Genomic DNA, 17,796 nt, shown 5'->3' on the forward strand with positions numbered 1-17,796 from the left:
AGGTGCGGTTTATATTGTCCATGTTACAGACAAGAAAATGAGGCTCAGAGAGGACAAAAATATCACTGCTGTAGATCCCACTTGGGGCAGAGTGGAGATTTAAACCCTACTCTGGTTGACCTCATACCCCCCCCTCCCCCCCCCGCCCCCGCATCTGGATCTCCCTGCCTTCCTGCAGGCTAAGAGTCCCCATTAGACCGGTGTGGCAGCTGAGGCTCGGTTTGTAGTGGTTCTTGCTTCTGGGAATGAGGAGAATCAGGAGCTGAGGGATAGAACTGGCAGTGGAGCCTCCCAGACAGGTACTTAGAGTAGTTGCACACGTCTCTTGAGCGAGATAGTGAGATTAGTCCACAGTTAAAAACCAGGAAGCCTGGGCTTGAACTCTGTTTCTGCACTAACTTGTGTGGCTTTGGGCCAATGTTCACCATTTAAGTCTGAATCACCCCAAAGTTGGGTGGCCCCGTTTAATTACTCTGTCCTGGGTCCCTGAGCTTGTGCCATCTCTCTCCTGCCAGGGCAGGTTGTGGTAAGGTAGTCATTTCTTCATTTGTGCATTCATTCATTTAACAATGTTTGCTAAGGACCTATAAGGACCTATTGTGGGCTGAAGCTCTGAGACAGAGACAAAAAAACACTTCATCCCTGCCCACCAGGAGCTCATGGTTTGGTGAGAACACTGACATGTATGTGGTTAGAACACTGTGGTTATCACATCAGTGGGGGAATGTACAGATGTAGGGAGCACTGGGTGGGAAGGTGATGCAGGGAGCATCAGACAAGGAGATTGTAACTGTGCTGGGGGCACTTGGGTTTCCTCTGGACCAAGACTTGAAGAGCGAGGAGGAATTTTCCAGGCAAACAAACATTTGGAGGGAGAGGCAGGAGAGAGGGGGAGTGGATGTGTGTGTGTGTGTGTGTGTGTGTGTGTCTGTGTTCAGGGGGGAGTGGGGTACAGAGAATAGGAAAGGAAGTGTTTCAGACATGGCAGAGAACAACATGTGCAGTCCCACCAAGGTGCAGAGGACCTGCTCATTCTGGGAATTCTCAGAAGTCCAGCATTGTGGACCCTAGCATGTAAAATGTGTGTGTAGGATGACGGAGGACAGCAGGCAGGGGCAGATTATGATGGATGCAGACTGCTTGGAACAGGAATGCAGAGTTGATCTATTAGCACGGGGGAAGTGTTGAAGAACCTTGAGCAGGGGAGTGATCTGATCACTGGGTTGAGGGAACTAGAAGTGGAGTCCCAGAGGCCAGGAAACCTGTAAGCGGGCTGTGAGGTGCCCAGGCCACAGGGCAAGGCACTGGTGGTAGGTGAGGTCTTCTGTTTGTCCACTCACTCTCCCAAGGATAAAGTGCCTGAGTTAGGTACAGGGGTAGGGTAGGAGAACTCAGCATAGGGATGCCGAAAGGCCAGTGTCTAGAGCAGTGGTTCTCAACCTGTGGGTCGCGACCCCTTTGGCGGTCGAACGACCCTTTCCCAGGGGTCGCCTAAGACCACCCTGCATATCAGATATTTACATTACGGTTCATAACAGTAGCAACATGACAGTTATGAAGTAGCAACGAAAATAATTTTATGGTTGGGTCACAACATGAGGAACTGTATTTAAAGGGCCAGAAGGTTGAGAACCACTGGTCTAGAGGAAGATGGGCTTATCCATGGCCTCATTTCTAGTGTGGAGGAGAGAATCCCAGTGGGAAACACTGAGAAAGAACTTCAGCTCCCTGAGCCTCCATTTCTTTATCTGTGAAATGGGGACGGTAATTATGATAGTAATAATTCTTGATCCCTGAATTAAGATGGCAGAATAACTGAAATGGCAATTATTCCAAGCCCCCTGCCCTTCTACTGAAGGATAGCTAACTAGGGATAAATGGGGTGTTCTGGGTACTTTACTTAACAGTTAATCCTTATAGCATCCCCATGAGAACACAGCATTATCCCATTTAACAGGGTGAAGTTGAGGCACAGAGAGGTTAAGTACCTTGCTTAAGTAACACAGTGTTTGAATCACAATGCCACACAAGCTACTACATGCATTTAGCAACAAATTCCACCAAAGGTCCCTCCTCTACTTCAGGGCTCAGATGAACTCCTGCCGGCAAAAGGGCTCCTAAAAACGGCCAAGTGCTCTGGGAACGTGAGCCACGGGTGTACACCCACACCCACGAACCCCAAACCAGGTTCTTAAGCCAGAAAGACCCATTTACAGGAGGGGGCATTTAGGGGGCACACGCTAGGAGTGCACCTCTTCTTCCTGTGTGGCCTTGAGCAAGTCGGCTCACCTCTCTGCGCCTCTATTTTCTCATTAGTAAAATGGGGGCAAGGGCACTGTCTGTCAAGCCTGTAGTGAGGGTGAAAGTCGATTTCATTGGTGACAAGCGGGGCTCCGGGGGTGGGACGCTAAGTTGTTAGTGTTGGGGGCTTGGCCCACGCGCCCAGCAAACCGGGGGGCCGACGGCTCGCGGCTGGGGCGGGGAGCGGTAGCCGAGGCGACGCGGGGCCACACCCCGCACCGCCGCGCGGTAGCCCGCGAAGTCACCTGCTGGCTGGACGGCTCCTTCCGCCCCGCGCGCCCGCGGCCGAGCGCGGCCCGCCCTCCCTTCTCCCCGCCCTCATCCGTCCCGGCCGCCCCGCCCCCGGGCGCCCGTCCCGTCGCGCAGGCCCCGTCCCCTGGCCCGTCCCACGCTCCCATTGGTTGGCCTGCGGCCCAGCCGCTGTTTGTCCCGGCTTCCCCGCCGCCCATTGGCGCGCCCGGGTCCTCCCAGGAAGTTTGAAAAAAAAAAAAAAGTTTTATGGGCGGATGGAAGGGGCCGGAGCCGCGCGGGCGAAGGGAAGGGCCGGAGGAGCGGCTCCGGGCGGCCGAGAGGGGCGGCGGCAGCGGGATTCCCGCGCCGCGGAGCCCGGCCTGCGCGCCCCGTCCACCTTCCTGCCTCCTGCCCTCGCCGCCCCCGGGCGCCGCCATGACGGTGAGTGCCCCCCAGCGCCCCTCCGCGCCCAGGCGGGTGAGCGACTGCCCGAGCCGGCCGCTCCTCCCGGGCAGCGCGGTCCTCACTCCCGGTGGCCGGAGGAGTCTCCGCCGGAGGCCGGCCGACCTGCCTCACCTTTCCAGGCCGGGAGCCCGGGCGAACCCGGGGATCTGGGAACGTCCCGGCACGGGCACCCGCCTCCTCACTTGCGGGACCGGCCTCCGACCGACTCGGGTGGTCCTTGACCACCGCCGTCCCGCTCCCTTAGTGGAGACCTGACCGGATCCCTCCAAACTGCGGGATCCGTAGGGGCTCCCCGGGCGCCGGGCCAGGGCTGGGGTCTCGCCCGGGGCTGGAGAGAGGGTCCCCCCGGCTCGGGTGGGTCTCGTTGGCCCGGGCCGGGGAAGACTGCCCACCCGTGGGGGCCGGCGGAGGCTGGGTGGGTGCGAAGGGGTCCCACCCTGCCGGAGCCCATCCTGGGGTCGAAGCGGCCGAGACCACGTCCTCCCGGGCTGGCCCCTTCGCAGCGGGGCTTGGGTGGGGCAGTGCCGCGGGTGGGGTGGGGGACGCGATGGCTGGGATTTGTCTTTCTCTCGGGGTGAGCCCTACCCTAGTTCCATCAATGCCTGTGCCTTCATAGTAGGCCTCGCAGCTGAGTTCACCATTATCCCCATTTCACAGTCTGATAAACTGAGGCGTGGGGGAGCGGCCTTGGCGAGTTGCCCGAGGTCACCCTGAGTGTCAGGGAAGCAGCAGCCCCTTTCCAGGCCCGCCTGCCCGGTGGTGGTCTGGAAGGGCAGGGCAGGGCAGGGCAGGGCAGGGCAGAGCTGCTTTTGGTTTCTGACTAGTGTCTCAGGGAGGCTCTGACAGCTGGTGAGGAGAGGGTGTTAGGCAGGATGTGTATGTGCGTGTGCCTGTCCCCTTTCCACAGCCAGCGAAGTGGGCTGGGCTGCTGGGGAGCAGGGTGGTGGCTGGGGAGAGGGGCCCCTGCTCCCTGTAAGTGTGATGACCTGGCCACTGCCTGGACTTCCTCAGCCTCCACACATCCTGCCACCTCCCTGCTGGCCCTTCCTGTCGTCAGCAGCCTCCCCTGCCCTGTCAGAGAGCAAAGAGGGATGTGGGGGAGGAGCTGCGTCAGTGTCCTGCCCGGCCCCCCAGGCCAGGGGAGGGTAGTCCCTTTGCCCACTGGTTGCCTGCCAGGCCCTGAACTGGCTGCTTTCACGTTACCAGAGTTGACCCTCTAAGGTGGATGGCAAGTGCCCGTCGAGCAGGTGAGGACGTGGAGGTGTAGAGAGGTGACACGGGCCCTGCTGAGGCCGAATCGGTATCCAAGGGCTATCCTGGTTTCTCTCCGGAGATAAGAAATGTACACAGTTGCCTCTCCTGGAGGAGCACATGCTCAGCAGGGCCAGGCTGCTGGGAGCAGCATGGGGGCTGCGGGAGGAGGGACAGCCTGCCCTGCGCTGGGAGCAGCATGGGGGCCGCGGGAGGAGGGACAGCCTTCCTGTGATTGTAGGACCGTGTCAGGAGGAGATGGACGGGGGAGGGAACGCTGTGGACAAAGGCTGGTGGTCACCTTTGGGGGCTGGAAACGTGGAAGAGGGGTCCGGAAGGAGAGGGGTCCGGAAGGAGAGGGGCCCAAAGGCCGGGAAAAGTAGCTTAGGCTTTTGGTCAAGGTTCCCGAGGGACCACGAAAGGCTCTGAAGCAGGGAGGAGGAGGAGGAGGAGGAGGAGGAGCACCTCGGACAGTGTTGGCTGGTTTCATCCCAGCTGCCTGCGGACCTGAGCCTGCTCCAGGCTGGTCCCATCTCCCTGACCCCAGGGATCTGTATGGATCAACCGGTAAAGGTGCATTGAATGGGTCAAGGTTGAGGCTGGAAGCCGGGCCTGGAGTCAGGGTTTGCTCCACCTCCTGCCTTCGCAGGCCTTGCCCTGGAGCCTCATTCCCCAGCCACTGCCTGGCATCAAATTATATACCTGTTCACTTGTTTATTGTCTGTCTCCTGACTTCCACCAAGACAGGGGCCACAGCTTTCATTCACAGCTGACTTCCTGGTCCTGAACAGTGCCTGATAGTTAAAAAAAGAAAAGGGAAGATTCCACAAACATTCCCTGGGTCCTGGGGGTGTGAATGCGCATGTCCCTGCCTGTGAGTCTGTGAGGGACAAGTAAATGTCTTCAAGATAATCATGGGCAACAGAGGCTGTGGGAGGGCCGTGGCGGGGGGTGGTGGTGGTGTGTGACAGGGCCTCGGAGGAGGAGGTTAAAGCACGAGGAGGGGTTTGCTTGGTGTTCAAGCAGAGGACACAGGCGTGTGGAGGGCCTGAGTCCTGGTGCGTTGGGGATCAATGAGGATGTGTGGAGACATAAACACGGGGCCCCAACTCAGGGGGAAGGCTGGGCTGGAAGGGTGGGGCTGACCTCTTGTGCCATCCTAAGGCAGCTGGGTTTTGTTTTTATTATTTGTTTATTTTTTCCATTTTTAAATCATTTTTATTTTTCAATTACAGTTGACATACATTATTATATTAGCTTCAGGTGTACTGGACTTTGTTCTGAAGCCACCTGAAGCCATCCCTGGAGGCTTTGAGCAGACTTGTAACACTGGGCCTTTTTGAGTGAGTCCCTCTGCCAGAGTGCACCTAGAGCAGTGACGGCAAACCTTTTGAGCTCGGCGTGTCAGCATTTTGAAAAACCCTAACTTAACTCTGGTGCCGTGTCACATATAGAAATTTTTTGATATTTGCAACCATAGTAAAACAAATTATATTTTTGATATTTATTTTATATATTTAAATGCCATTTAACAAAGAAAAATCAACCAAAAAGATGAGTTCGCGTGTCATCTCTGACACGCGTGTCATAGGTTCGCCATCACTGACCTAGAGGGAGGAGGCCATGTCGAAGGTCCTGAGGCCCAGGAGGGCGGGAACAGTGCAGACCTGTGGCCAAAGGGAGGAGGGTGGGCTGGGTTGGGAGAGCCTGCTGGTGCTCCTTAGGGAGAAGGAGAAAGTGAGCTTCCTGCAGGTGGAGGGGAGGTGGCTGGGGCTGAAGAGCCGTGTGTGAAGGTGCCGTGTGAGAGATTTAGGTTATCAGACCTATTGATCCTGCGTGGGGGGTGGGAGTTCCCAACTGACCGTAGGACCTCCCCTGCCAACAGTTTGAAACCTCACATTGGTGGCCTCCTCTCTCCATGCCTGAGGGGGTGTGCGCCGTGTTAGTACCGGCTTCCAGAGGGTCACTGGGCTTTTCCCTGGGTGGCACATTCAGTCCTCATAAAACTTGAGGGAGGTCAGGACTCCCCCCGTCATTTGCTACATTAGGCAGCTGGACTCAGAGAGGGCATGTGACTTAGGAAGGTCACTGTGACCCCACTTCCCAGGCAGCCCTTGGGGTCCCAGCCTGTCATTCCTGCTAGGGAGCCCTTCTTCATCTTCTGGAAGTTGAGGCTGATCTGCTGTGTGCCATCCCTAACTCCTCAGGGCCAGGGAGTGGGGTTGGGGCCTGTCTCCAAAGCATAGAAATGTATTTACTTTTTTTAAAATATATTTTTATTGATTTCAGAGAGGAAGGGAGAGGGAAAGAGAAATAGAAACATCAATGATGAGAGAGAATCATCGATTGGCTGCCTCCTGCATGCCCCCCACTGGGGATCGAACCCACAACCTGGGCACATGCCCTGACCAGGAATCGAACCGGCGACCTCTTGGTTCCTGGGTCGACGCTCAACCGCTGAGCTACACCCGGCTTGGCCAAAGCACAGAAGTTTAGATGGGGTAGAGGAGGGTGGGTATTATTCAGCAGGTTTTCCCTGGGGCCACGGGAGGTCCAGACTCAATGCAGGTGAACCCAAGTGACCCGGTGGTCTTGAGCGGGCTACCACTTCATTCGGTCTTGGTTTGGGACGCCTGTACCTTTGGGGAAGAGGGTGGGAGAAATGGAGAGCAGATAGGGTGAACACCACCCCGAGTTTTCAGGTCTGAGCAGAGCCTGTGTCCCTTCCCTCTGACAGGTATGCAGGGAGGGGCTGCAGCGCAGGGGTGGGGCTGCCAGCCTGCTGAGATGGGGCCCTGGTCCCACGGCCATGGCTGTGGATGTCTCTGAATGTCCAGGCTGCTGCCCCAACCTCCTCTCAGGCCACTTCTTCCAGCTGAGGAAGAGGAGAAGGGGGCTCCCTAGGAGGAAGGCAGGTCAGGGGAGGTGGCCAGGTCAGGTGGCTCTGGTTTCCAGGTTTCCAGCTGCCATCCTCACCGCCCACCCCACTGAGCCATGCCACCCGCTCCCTTCACGCAACCAGACACCTTGGCCTGGTGAGGCTTCGATGCAGGCGCTGATAGGTGGGCTCAGAGCCATGGCAACAGGTGGACGCCTCTTCCCTGCCCGCCAGCCTGGCCCGCCCTGCTCCGCCAGTGGGCAGGAGCTGAGACTGCAGAGGGACCGCGGCTTAGACTTAGACAGGAGAGGTCTCAACAGGCAGGAGGGTCTGGTATTGGGCACCCACCAGATGGACCTGACCAGAGAAAATGCCAGAATGAGCAGCTTCGTTGTCTAGGCCTAGGTGGGGACTCATAGCTCACAGACCCCTGTGGAGCATGCTGCAGCTGGGAGCCCCCAGGCCCCGGGGCCGCGTCCCCCTGGGCAGCACCCGGCAGGTAGGCCTTGCCAGGACCGGCCCATCCAGAGATCTAGAGGGAACCAGAGGGTCTCTGACCCCAGCCTGTGCTTGGTTCCATCTTTCAGGGTCTCCAGGAGATGAGGGCAGGCAGGGCTGGTTGGGCCACAGGAGAGTCAGTGGGTTGGAGGTGGGTGGCAGCAATAAGGCATTTTCCTGGTGGGCCGCCTGGGCCTTGTCAGAGAGAGGAACTGGACAGCTCACTCGCCCTGCTGGTCCGGCTTGTTCTCTGCAGGCAGCATTCTCTTGCCCCCCTCCCCCCCCCTCCCACTCTTGGGTGAGGAAGTAGGCTGGTGGGAGGGAAGCTTGAACATCTTTGGTGGATGACCCAGTTGCCTGGCAATCAGAGATTACTGGATGTCAGGGAAAGGGGCCAAGACTGCATTAGTGGCTGGGGAGTCTGCCTCGATTTGGGGTGTTACCTGGGCCCTCAGCCCTCTCTCCTGGCTTCTCAGGCCCTTAGTGTTACAGGATTCAAGGCCAAGAGGGTACAGCACCCCCTCCTCCCCAGCCCCATTGGATTCTCCATGGGCCTGACTCATCTGCCTCCTCCTCTCCCCATAGCCCGATCTGCTCAACTTCAAGAAGGGATGGATGTCGATCTTGGACGAGCCTGGAGAGGTAGGAGGGCTGGAGTGGAGAGGAGGGGGGTGGCTGGGGCAGCCCAGGAGGCTGAGCTGCTTCCCTCGCCTGTCCAGCCTTCTAGAGACCATGGCTTCCAGGTGGCGGGGGTCCAGGGTGGGGGCCAGAAGTGGGAACTCTGAGGGCAGGGTGTTTCTTGTCCAGCCTTGGACTATGGGGTGGGAGGGTGGAGGCTTCCTGGAGCAGTCTAGTGTGTAAGAGTCACCATGGAAGGGGCGGGGGCCGCCTCCTAGCCCCTCAGGCTCTGTACCCCATCCCCTCCTCTCACCAAGAACCTCTTGGTCCTCCCACCTCTTGATGACCTCCTGGGTATCCGACGGTCTGGGGCGGAAGGGCTCAGAGGTCTTCGGGCCTGAGACGCACAGATTTGTAACAACTCGGTCGTGTAGCAGCCTCTCCTCCCCCACCCTGCAGATGATGCTCAGAGCACATCTGAAGTCTCACCAACCTGGGGCCCCATTGGTCATATCACAGCTTTCCCTGGCCTCGGTGGCCACATCTGTGAGATGGGCATAGTGGATGATGATGATTCCTTCCAGGGTTGATAGGCACAGATGTCAAGCAGGTAAAGGGTCTCACATAGCCCCCAGTATCTGCTAGGGCCTCAGTAATCACCCTTCCCTTTCTCTAATGTGTCTGTCCTTAGACCCAGAAGGGACAGTGGCCTCTTATGGGTTCTGCCCTTTCGGCTGCCATGCTGGAGCTGGAGCTGGCTTTCTGCCCACCCACCTTGGGAGGGAACGTCTCCCCGCCCCTGCCCTGCATGCGCTCGTGGCTTTGGTCTGTGTGCAGCCCGCATGCCGGGAGGGCTGGGAGCCAAGGGAATTGCATTGTGTTTCCTACCCACATGCTTTATCCCCTCCAACCCACAGCCTTCCGTACCCGCTGCCTGCTCGCCGGTCCTCTGGTGGCTGCGCTCCAGCCTCACACAAGGCCTGGCACCTTGCCAGTGACCCGTCCTGGCCTCCCACCCAGGGTCTCTGGAGGGCAGAGATTATGGGCCCCACCCAGCACTGGCCGTTACTCATTCTCTTTCCCGAGGTTTTGGAATGTCCGAGCTGGAAGGGCCCTGGGAGTTCAGCCAGCACAGCCCCTTGGTGCACAGACAGGAGACGGGCCCACAAGGGCTTCGATCTCTTCCAGGCCTAGCAGTACCTTGGGCAGACACAGGCCTGGAACTCGGGGCACCGGAGGCCCACAGAGCTCCATCTCGCTCCCATCTTAGACAGTCATAGACCGGGCCAAGGACATCATTTGGCACAGAACCCCTGCCCCACTTTACAGAGGGACAGTTGAGGTCTTGAGCTGCAATTCAGGCCACTCAGTAAGAGCAGGTAGTTCTAAGAGGGCCAGCCTTTTAGAGCAATCCCCAACAATGCAGTACCCACCCTGGGCCAGGTGCCCTGAGAGACATACAAGGGAGGGTTAGGAACTTCTAACCTTACAAGAGGCTTAGGCATTTCTTATTAGCCCTACTTTACAAATCTGAAGACTGAAGCTCAGAGAGGTCAAGATACTTAACTAAAGACACACAGCTAGGAAGGGATAAAATAGTTGTCTCTTGAATGCTAAGGAGAGGCAGTGTGGAAAGAAGTAGAAAATGTCTTTCTGGCACATCCTTGAAAATGTACCATCTTCTTAAGGAAAAAAAAGAACCCTAAGTACTTGAAATAGCAAACAGGGTGGATAGGGCTTGGTGATGTGTGGGAATCCAAGGAGATGTGGGGACTGCTCTGACCCTGGCAGTGGGTGGACCTGAACTAGCATTCCAGCAAATGGCCAGAAGCCAGAGGAGGGCCAAGCTTGGCCCCTTTCATATCAGGCTGTACTGGGCCCCCACCCCTTTCCTCTGATGTGTTCTAACCTCACCCCAGCTGGAGCAGAGAGAAAGGCGCTGCAGAAAGGTGCCCAAATCCTAAATATTCAGATAATGCGTCTCACAAGGTGAACACACATGTAACCAGCACCCAGATCAAGAAACAGAATACGACCAGATGCCTCCCCCTGGGCCACCTTCCAGTCCTGCTCTCTGGGAGTCCTGTCCCTGGCGACTGAGGAGATCCCGAGGGGCATATGCAAAATAACTGGAAGTTCTGGTCCCTGGCTAGCTAGGCAGATGACCTTACACAGGTCGCAACCCCTACCTGGTCTACCCTGGGGGGATTTGCTTGTAGGCGCCTCAGCAATCTTGGTGGAGAGGATCAGGATGGGTATGGAAGTGTTCACAAAGCAGAGAAGCGCTCCCAGAAGGAAAGGGGGGGGTGGTTCCGGATGAGAGGTCGACCCATTTCATAGATGCTGCCCCTGCAGCTCAGAGAGGAATGGGAGGGCCAGGCATCAAATGTGGATTTTCTGACTGCCCTGTCCTCTGCCCCTACCCCTCAGCGGGCTGGATGAGGGTGCTAGGCCCCTACTTGAGCAGAATGGTTGACCTGGCAGCACCCAGGGTGCAGCAAAGTGGCACACGCATATTCTTTCATTCCACACTGGCCCCCCCTTACACCACCTCCTTCACAGTGGAAGAAGCATTGGTTTGTGCTGACTGATTCCAGCCTCAAGTACTACAGGGACTCCACCGCCGAGGAGGTGAGACACCAGGTGCTGGGGGCCCCTGGAAGGGGCTTGGGGGCGTGGGGGGGTCACTGGAGTATATGAACCATCGTCTTCCTGCTGTAGGCAGATGAGCTGGATGGCGAGATTGACCTGCGTTCCTGCACTGACGTCACCGAGTATGCAGTACAGCGCAACTACGGCTTCCAGATTCACGTGAGACTGTGCATCTGGGGGGTGGCATGACTGGAGAGCCCCCAGAGGAGATGTTGGTGTGGAGCATGCCTGGCTCTTGTCACTCATTTACCCAGAGACCCTGTCCTCAGAGCCAGTCAGAAGCTCTCCTGCCAACACAGCATATCTGGGGAGACCCCAGATATCGTTGGCCGGGTAATTCAAATATTGGGGAGACCTTGGAGCCACTGGGACTCTTCCAAGACTAGGCTAGTGAAGGGGAGGTATTGCACCCTCTGCTCAACACCAGGTTCAAGACCTTAGACTCTCTCTTGGGAGAGAAGGCCACCCTCCCTGGGGTCCACAGTGGGGTGGGAGCAATGGTGCTGGCCACGTGGCAACCCACCTGTGGGGTGGACTTGCAGACCAAGGATGCTGTCTATACCTTGTCGGCCATGACCTCGGGCATCCGGAGGAACTGGATCGAGGCTCTGAGGAAGACTGTGCGTCCCATCTCAGCCCCAGATGTCACCAAGTACGTGCTGGGTTGGACCAGGGCTTTGGGGAGGCACTTCCCCTGTATCCCTGAGTGCTGTGCTGGCACTCACCTGGGAGCCTCTGGCTGTACCTTCTGGGCCTCAGTTTCTCTATCAACAAAATGAGGAGAGGGCAGTGAGCATCTTGGCAGTCCTCCAGAAATACAGTGAGGATTTGGAGTGTGACTGCTGTCCCTCTACGTCCCCCACATCCTGAAAAGGTGGGGAGAGGCCTTAGCTCTTTGGAGGAGATGCCAGTGCGTCAAAGGCCCCACTAGTGGCTGATTGTCTGTGCTGTGTGGGCTGTGTCTCATCCTGTGTTAAGGAGAGGGGATGGCTAAGCAGTCTGGGAGAGCAACTCACTCCCAATGGAGGCCACCGTGGGTAGAGTAGAGGGAGGGCTCAGTTACCTGGTGGTAGAGCTCCCACACAGTATAAACCCCAGACACCTATGGGGGGCTAGGACTTGTGACTGCTGGGCAGCAGGAATGGAAACATGACATTGAGGGGTGTCAAGCGTGAGTCCCCCTGTCTGGCCATAGCCTGGCTGTTCAACCTCAGTCCAGTCACCTTGTCTGAGTTTCAGACACTTCATTTGTCAGACTGTCACGAGAATATGCATAGAAGCCCTTTGTGAACTGGAGCACAGTGCAGCTGGATTATTACTTAGTATATAGGCTTGGCTGCTGTAACAAAGAAGCCCCAAACACAGTGACTTTAAGCAGGAGAGGTTTATTTCTTTCTCCAGAGTAATCCTGTGGTGTGTAGTCCAGACCAGCTCTGTGGCCCTCAACTCATAGCTTTGCCTCTGACTCAGGAAACTGCTTACATTCTCCTGGAGTGCCAAACAGGAGCCAGGCCAGGGCACACCCAGTCCTTTAAAGGGTGCCACCTCTCACTTCCACTGGGCAGAATGTAGGTACATGGCCCTACATAGCAGCAAGGGATGCTGGGAAGTGTAGTTTTAGGATGGGTGACCATATACCATGTTATTGTTATAGAAGAAGAGTACTGCCAAAGTTGTTAAATCTTGTGCCTATGCACCCAGAGGTCACTGTTCACCTGTTGGGCAGTAACTATGGGCATCTCCCCTATTCCACTGTGAGTCTTTTAAACCCAGGATCTTATATCAAACCATACTTTTAATAATAATGCTTTGATCACTATTCTTAATGGGCTTCCTGGTTGCTTTACACACATTCGCCCACCTAGTCCTCATATTCATCCTGTGAGAAGCATTGTTGTCCCATATTACAGATGAGTGACTGAGCTCAGAGGGAAGCCAGATATTCTGGTCCCTCTGCTGGTCAGTCGTAGAGTTGGGATGGCTCCCAGGTGTGTTAATGGTGAAGCTCTAGTTCTGACTCTGGGTTCGGCTGCCTCCTCTGCTGGGGTTCATCCCCAGGCTCTGGCACATGGGGACGCTCCAGAAGTGCTTGTTTGGGGACTGAGTGGGCAAGATCCTGCCTGATGTGGCTCTGCTGGCACCCTAGGCTCTCGGACTGCAATAAAGAGAACACACTGCACAGCTACAGCACCCAGAAGGGCTCCCTGAAGGTGGGGGAGCAGCGTGCGGGCTCTGAGGTCATCAGTCGGGGCAGCCCTCGGAAGGCAGATGGACAGCGGCCATCCCTGGACTACGTGGAGCTCTCCCCACTGTCTCAGGGCTCCCCACAGCGGGCCCGCACCCCAGCTCGCACTCTTGACCGCCCAGCCAAGCAGGAGGAGTTGGAACGGGACCTGGCCCATCGCTCTGAGGAGCGACGCAAATGGTTTGAGGCCGTGGACAGCAGGGCCACAGAGACACCTGCTGGCGAGGGGCCACGCCGGGGCCTGGGCGCCCCCCTGACCGAGGACCAGCAGAGTCGGCTCAGCGAGGAGATCGAGAAGAAGTGGCAGGAGCTGGAGAAACTGCCCCTGCGGGAGAACAAGCGGGTGCCTCTCACCGCCCTGCTCAACCAAAGCCGCGGGGAGCGCCGGGGGCCCCCTAGTGACAGCCATGAGGCACTGGAGAAGGAGGTAGACATCATGGCTGGCCTCTGGGAACCCTCTTACCCCACCAACACCCCTCCTATCCCTATAGTCATGCTACAGCATGTATCATGCATACCTACAGTGATGGGGAGCTCACTCCTGGTCCACTGTCTGACACCTCAGACTTCTTTGTGAACTGGAATCTTCTTTTCTAGACCTTGGGTTTTTTATTGTTTTTAAGAAGCATTTTTATTGAGTTTTAGAGAAGGGAAGGAGGGAGGGAGGAAGGGAGAGAGAGAAACATCGATGTGAAAGCAGAATATCAATCTACTGCCTTCTGCACACGCCTCACTGGGGATCAAGCCTGCAACCTGGCTTGTGCCCTGGCCAGTAATCAAGCCGGAAACCCAGGACAATGTGCAACCAAATGAGCCACACAGGCCAGGGCTTTTTTTTGATATTTTTGCTTCTTAGTTCTGTCCTCAGCAATCACACAGAGGGAATAGAGAAGAAAAAGGAGAGACCATTTACTGAGCATCTTGCCCTTGGCCTTCTTTACATACAGAGGCTCATATATGTTCACAGCAGTCTCATGGTCCCATAGGGTAGATCTCATCACAGTTTTACTGATGGGAAGCTGAGGCTCAAAGACATTTCCCCTGTCACCTACATAATGTAAATGTCTGTGGCCACAGTGTTCTGTTCCCAACCCTGTCTAGTCTTCTCTGGGCCAAAGCTAGACACAGCTGGAATGTCCCCCTTGCCTGCACATCCCCACCAGGGCCACGTCTCCTCCAATCCACAGCTCCGCACTGCCTCGCGCCAGCCCTCTCTGCTTTCAGGCCCCCACTGACCTCATCTCCCTTCACAGGTCCTGTCTCTTCGTGCCCAGCTGGAGGCATGGCGTCTTCAGGGGGAGGCTCCTCAGGGTGCACCCAGGTCCCAGGAGGATGGTCACATCCCCCCAGGCTACATCTCACAGGTGAGGCTGAAGAGCTGCTTTGTGGGGGACGGGGGCAAGTATCTGGTTGCCATGTTTTCAGAAAAGAGCTAATATTTTGGAAGCCCTTCCTGTGTGCCAGAACCATGGGAGGCATTTGACATGCATTGTCTCAGTCTCTCCAGCGGTGGACATGAGCATTGTGCCGTTTTACAGACAAGGCCACTGAGCTGTGAGGTTATGTGACTTGCCCAAGGTCAGCTGGCCTGCAGCTGTCAGGGGATTTAAGCTCAGGTCCGGCTGATAGCCCTCATAAGACACTCTGCACTTGGACCACTTTCTTCACACCACCCTGGGGACATGGGGAGCCAATGGGGAGTGGGCGCTCCAATGGGCAGGCCCCTGGGAGGTGCTCCCTAAACAGGGAAATCCTGCCCATGCCTGCCAGGCTGAGGCCCTCATAAGATGGTCTTTGGGACTTGGGAGCCCCCAATGGCCCCTGGGGAACATGAGGACAGCAGTTCTCAACTGAGGCTGAATTTGTTCCCCTGGGGACATTTGGCCATGTCTGGGGACAACTAGCTCTCCAGAAAAAATACACCTATGTGTACACACTTGCACACTTATATATGGTATATCCTATATAATAAAAGGCTAATATGCAAATCGACCAAACAGTGGAATGACTGGTCACCATGACGCACACTGACCACCAGGGGGCAGACGCTCAACGCAGGAGCTGCCCCCTGGTGGTCAGTGCGCTCCCACAGGGGGAGCGCCACTCAGCCAGGAGCTGGGCTCACAGTTGGGGAGTGCAGAAGTGGTGACAGGAGCCTCTCCTGCCTCCGCAGCAGTGCTAAGGACCCTCGGGGGATGTCTGACTGCCGGCTTAGGCCCGCTCCCCAGAGGCCAGGCTCAGGGACCCCTCCCCGCCCCCACCCAGTGCACGAATGTTGTGCACTGGACCTCTAGTATAGATATAGATATAGATATAGATACAGATACAGATATAGATATAGATATATTACTGATACAAAGGATGTTTAGTATACAACTTACAAATAAAAAATGCGTAATACTTTTTATTGTAACTTCTATATAGCTAATTGATTTTTCTCATAATTCTTCCATTGGTTTTTCCGAATGCTTGTATCCAGAGGTAACTGACAAACGAGTGTTATTCTAACATGAATGTTGGTTGACATTTTATTTATGTGGATGAGTAAGACGAGAAACATATTGAAACTTTTCTTGGTCAATGTCATGAGCAATTTTTTTGGTTGAATTGGATAATAGTTCTCTATTGAGAATATTTTCTTAAGAGTATTCCCTCAGGTTTTTGTCCTACTTACAATGTAGTGGTTATAGGTATGGCACACTTTTAAATTTAATCTGCATTACTAGCATTTTCTCATCACTTGCTTAAGTCTAGACTATCAAAAAATAAACCAAGTCCTGATTTGTAATGTTTACCAATGTCCATGGTGTAAATACTCCCACTGTGGCTGAGGACCTGCAGTACTGAGGGTCGTTGAGAAGATATGTGCACACCCATTATAGAGCATTTCCACCACACAGACACAGAAGAGAAGTAACCTCGGGGGCATAGACAACAATAAAATGCAGTGAAATCATTACGAAGAGATGTTTGGAGTATCAGCTTTGTTTTTAATGTAATTAACTATAAGCTTACATAATTTTTAATAATGGCCTGCTTAACTGTGTCACAAAATTCCTAAAAGTTTGATAATCGGCTGCCTCTAGTCAGCACATCATTGCTTGAAGCAGAAAAGAATGCTGGGAACCCAGGCTCTGAGCAGAGGGTCCTTCCAGAAGTTCCAGGCGGGAGGTTGCTGTGCGGGGCTCTTGGGAAGCCTTTCCGGGGGTGGGCATGGAGCTGAGCACCGGGATGGGGCGGGGGCGTGGGCTGTGGTGGAAGGCTGATGGGTGCCTAGCCTGGAGACCTCTACTGCCAAGCCAGGAGTTTGGATCTTGTCCCACACACTGAGGAGGTTTGGGGTGATGCCGGGAAGGTGGTGTTGGAGTGGGAGGGTCTTGGGAGGGGCCAAGGCCATGGCAGGAGCTAGGATGATGACAGGGTGAGCGGGATGTAGGAGGGTACAGAGGGGGGAGAGTTTAGGACTGGGTGACTGGGCCCAAGGAAGGCAGAGGGGAGCCCCCAAGGGGCCCTAAGGCTGGGGTTGCTGTCAAGGCCTGGGGGCCCATCTGGAGCCGTGTGGTTCAGCTGAAGGAAGACCAGGGCCTGGGGAGTTGGGGCTTGACATGAAGGGCTAGCTTGGAGGTCACCTGATATGTGGAAGGAGGAGAGGGTAGGGACCAGTGTTGTCAAAGGCTCCCTTGAGGCAAGAGGAAGGGAGGGTGGGTGGGGGTCGGTGGGGGTGGGTGGGGGCAGGTGGGGCCCAACACCTCAGAGACCCCCACAAGCTGTGCTCTGTGGAGCTGTGGTCTCCCAGGGACTGCTTTTCTGGATGGGTCCGTCCACATCCACAGGGAGTCAGAGCAGCTCCGCCTTTGTCCATTTTACTATTAGAACCTGCATTAGATTTCCTTTGGGAAAAGGTTTCTGTCGCTAAAATTAAATTTGAAAAGCACTTCTCTGACGTCTCAGCATACAGATAGGGAAACTGAGGCCCAGAGAGGAGGCTAGAACTTTGACCTGGAGTCAGACTAGTGCTGCAGTCCAGGCCTCCTGGGCTGTCACACTTTGTCTTGTGAGGTTGGGATGGTAGGTGAGCAGGCAGAACTGAGGGGCGTTGAGAAGGGAATAAAGGGGAAACGGGGGGCAGAAGACGGGAGTGGAGGAGTGGCTCAGGACGCGGAGGGCGCCAGCGAAGAGGAGCTGAGCCACCTGTGTCCCCCCAGGCACTGGAGGAAGCGGCTGGAGATTCAGTGGACCCTGGAGAGGTGACAGCTGGGGAGGGATACTCCCCCAACCTGGTATCTCAGGCCGAGTGGGTGCCCCTCTTTTAGCTGGTGGGGCGGCTTGCCACCACAGGACAGCAGCTGGGGGGTCTGGGACTTCACAGGCTGTAGTGCCTCTAGCAAAGGGGACCCTTCCATCCTAGTGCAGTGGGGGATCACGGGCATTTCTTTGTCCACTTTGATCCACGTCAGAGGTGGGTAGCTGACGCCTTGGGCCCACAGGGAAGGTAGGTCAGAGAGCAGCCCCTGACCTGCTAGGGAGTCCCTCATCGTGGGCTGGTTCCACCACCTGACACCAGCCTCCTGACCCCCTATTAGCTTCTGGCTCTGCCTGCCGGACTGACCCTTTAAGAACAGATCCCCACCCCCCTATTTTTCTGATCTCTGCGGTG

The 17,796-nt window shown here is 56.0% G+C and overlaps 1 protein-coding gene across 1 annotated transcript in view; it reads left to right on the forward strand.

Annotated features, from left to right (window-relative positions):
• Nucleotides 1-17,796, forward strand: part of TRIOBP (TRIO and F-actin binding protein) — a 52,526-nt gene that overhangs the window by 26,602 nt on the left and 8,128 nt on the right. The window contains 7 exon segments of the mRNA XM_023743777.1: nucleotides 2,796-2,973; nucleotides 8,210-8,266; nucleotides 10,805-10,873; nucleotides 10,964-11,053; nucleotides 11,437-11,546; nucleotides 13,041-13,566; nucleotides 14,393-14,503. Coding sequence (XP_023599545.1) covers nucleotides 2,796-2,973; nucleotides 8,210-8,266; nucleotides 10,805-10,873; nucleotides 10,964-11,053; nucleotides 11,437-11,546; nucleotides 13,041-13,566; nucleotides 14,393-14,503 — 1,141 coding nt within the window.

The sequence above is a fragment of the Myotis lucifugus genome, unplaced genomic scaffold (assembly GCF_000147115.1).
Source record: "Myotis lucifugus unplaced genomic scaffold, Myoluc2.0 scaffold_413, whole genome shotgun sequence".
Taxonomy (NCBI): Eukaryota; Metazoa; Chordata; class Mammalia; order Chiroptera; family Vespertilionidae; genus Myotis; species Myotis lucifugus.